The 2500-nt window shown below is 37.2% G+C and overlaps 1 protein-coding gene across 1 annotated transcript in view; it reads left to right on the top strand.

Annotated features, from left to right (window-relative positions):
- Positions 1–2500, top strand: part of LOC138049211 (beta-1,4-galactosyltransferase 1-like) — a 14011-nt gene that overhangs the window by 8907 nt on the left and 2604 nt on the right. Inside the window, exons 4-6 of the mRNA XM_068895382.1 lie at positions 1–106; positions 824–946; positions 2302–2403. The exon at positions 1–106 is cut by the window's left edge and continues 82 nt beyond it. Of these exons, the coding sequence (XP_068751483.1) occupies positions 1–106; positions 824–946; positions 2302–2403 (331 nt within the window). The remainder of the gene's footprint in view (positions 107–823; positions 947–2301; positions 2404–2500) is intronic.

Genomic DNA, 2500 nt, shown 5'->3' on the forward strand with positions numbered 1-2500 from the left:
TCATATTCCACGATGTTGACTTGATACCAGAAGATGATCGCAATGAGTACAGTTGTCCCACATCTCCAAGACACATGTCAGTTGCTGTGGATAAATTTCAGTATATGTGAGTCTATTTCTTCTTATTTTCAAGATGCGAAATTAAATCAAGAAAGTGGTTTTACTTTATCATTGTTGTTTGTGGATAAACATTTCCCATTCATTGGCTATAACCACTCTCATATCCAACAAGCGCGAATGGAATAATTGTTTTATTAAATTCCTTAAACTCCAAAAGTTTGGAAGTACGAAATACGAGCGAAGAAAGAGAGAAAATCCTAGCGAAATCGAAAAAAGTTGATTAAGATGCGATGTTGTGTAATACCTCGTGGTCAGACAGACGCAGGCTCATCACAAAAACATTTCTTACCTTTTCGCGTATCTCTAAGCTTCGAAAGTGATCCAAACTTTCCACAAAAACGTTTTTCTTTTGCTTTATACCGAAAGAAATTTCGCTTTCTGGCGTAAACGTTTTTAGTTTAGCAACGCTAAGCGCAATCACTTACCATATAAGGTCAAACTAAGGTATATCAGCTGATAACCGAGATTGAGTGAACCAATCAGAGCACGAGAATTGCATTATCCGAGGTTGAGAATTTAATAATTTCAAGGATTATTTTACATGTAACTTATCACATGCAAGGGGCAAAATTACTGAATGTTGATTGGCTGAGACAGTTTCATGTATTTTACTGGAAGGTCTCCCACATTGTGTGTACTTTCTAAAAACCATCATGATGTCTCTTGTTAATAACTTGACTTTATTTTAATACTTTTCCCACAGTTTACCATACGCAAACATCTTTGGAGGGGCCGGTGCGTTGAGTAGAGAGCACTTTGAATCCATCAATGGATTTTCAAACAAGTTTTGGGGATGGGGTGGTGAAGATGATGACCTTTTCAAGAGGTAGTTAGTGTGGAAAACTAAAGAATAATGGAAGTTAAACACATAGTAGTGATAAAAATAATACACATGATTGTAGTTCTTGTGCAAGAAAATTAGACAACTGTAAATCATAACAACACTGTCTAATTAAGAATGTTTACGATTAATTTATTCTTGGGACCGGATTTTTTGCACCATTGAGATAAATCGGTGCCACTCTCCCCCCTCCCTTGAAACGATGTTTAATTTTTCTGTGCCGTGCAGTACGTCTCAAACTGCCTGTGTAACTGCATCCTTTTAGCAACATTGTGGGAAGGGTAAGGGGGGACAGCGACCACATCCCAGCTATTGCAATGCAAACTAGGTTCTTCATGCTCGATTTAAATATAAAGCAATGTTTTTTCGTATTTCTGTGACGTTTTGTCGACTGCCGATCCCAAGGAATTTTGTCCCCCATTGTAATGTCTAGCATGCCTTTCATTGTTCATGGTAAGTTAAATACTGTGATCCTATATAAGAAATGGCTTTGCATTAGTGAAACTCAAAATAAAGTATTACGTTGTTATCACTCTCAGGCTATTTACTGTAGCTAGCAGGTAAGTATGGTGACGAAAACATTGAAATGCTGGTTTTGCAAACATATCATCAATAATAATATGCATTCAAAATTATTTAGAACAACCAAAGGTGGTTACATCTGTCTCTACAGTTTTGCAGTTTTAACATGTTACTCCAACAAGTAAACATTCCTTAATTTTGGCACATGTTCTTAGTCCAAATACAATAATATCAACTGAAGCATCTTTGTGTTTTGAGGCTTACATGTATGTACATAAATGTCCAGAAAATTTCCATACCATACAAGAAAACTCTACAGGGATGTAGCTAAGAATAAATTCATCCGGTTCAAGGTTCAGTTGACGCGGTAACCTCATGCTCTGAGCATCAAAGGAACCTGGTAATGAGATTGTTCCAAGTGTCTCGCAACACCCGGCATTCTTCAAGATAGCGAACACGGGAAGAGCCGAGAAGGCACGCACAATTAAAACAAAGCTTTTATTTCATTTCCAGTATCGATAAATTCTAGTGATAATTCTGCATATTTTTTGTCAGCACATCGAATGACTTTTGTAAAGAATAATTCGCGATCGTCTCAGTCACGGCTTTCTCAAACGGCGATTTTCGCCGGCAGCCGGCACTTACGACATTCCTGAATCTACTATTCAAACTGATTTAGGGCTATTGAATCAATATCCTTTTCACTGAAACGGCACTTAAATTACTTTTGGTTTTCAAACTGTGGGATGTAGCCCTTTTTCAGATCTATATGCTGTTCAAGAGTAAGTTCATTCATGTTGTTTTGGTCTTCTTCATAGGATACATTCCAAGGGTCTCAAGCTAACTAGGCCCTCAATGAAATTAGGGAGGTATACTATGATTAAGGCATTTCACAAATCCGCAAGTCCTGATGAACAACGGTAAGTTCACTTTTTAAGTCATTGGCCCAACAATAGTATGAATCATTTTGTACATAACAGTTCCTGATGAAACGTTTTATACATATAACTTCCTGTC

The sequence above is a fragment of the Montipora capricornis genome, chromosome 5 (assembly GCF_036669925.1).
Source record: "Montipora capricornis isolate CH-2021 chromosome 5, ASM3666992v2, whole genome shotgun sequence".
In the NCBI taxonomy this organism is placed as follows: Eukaryota; Metazoa; Cnidaria; class Anthozoa; order Scleractinia; family Acroporidae; genus Montipora; species Montipora capricornis.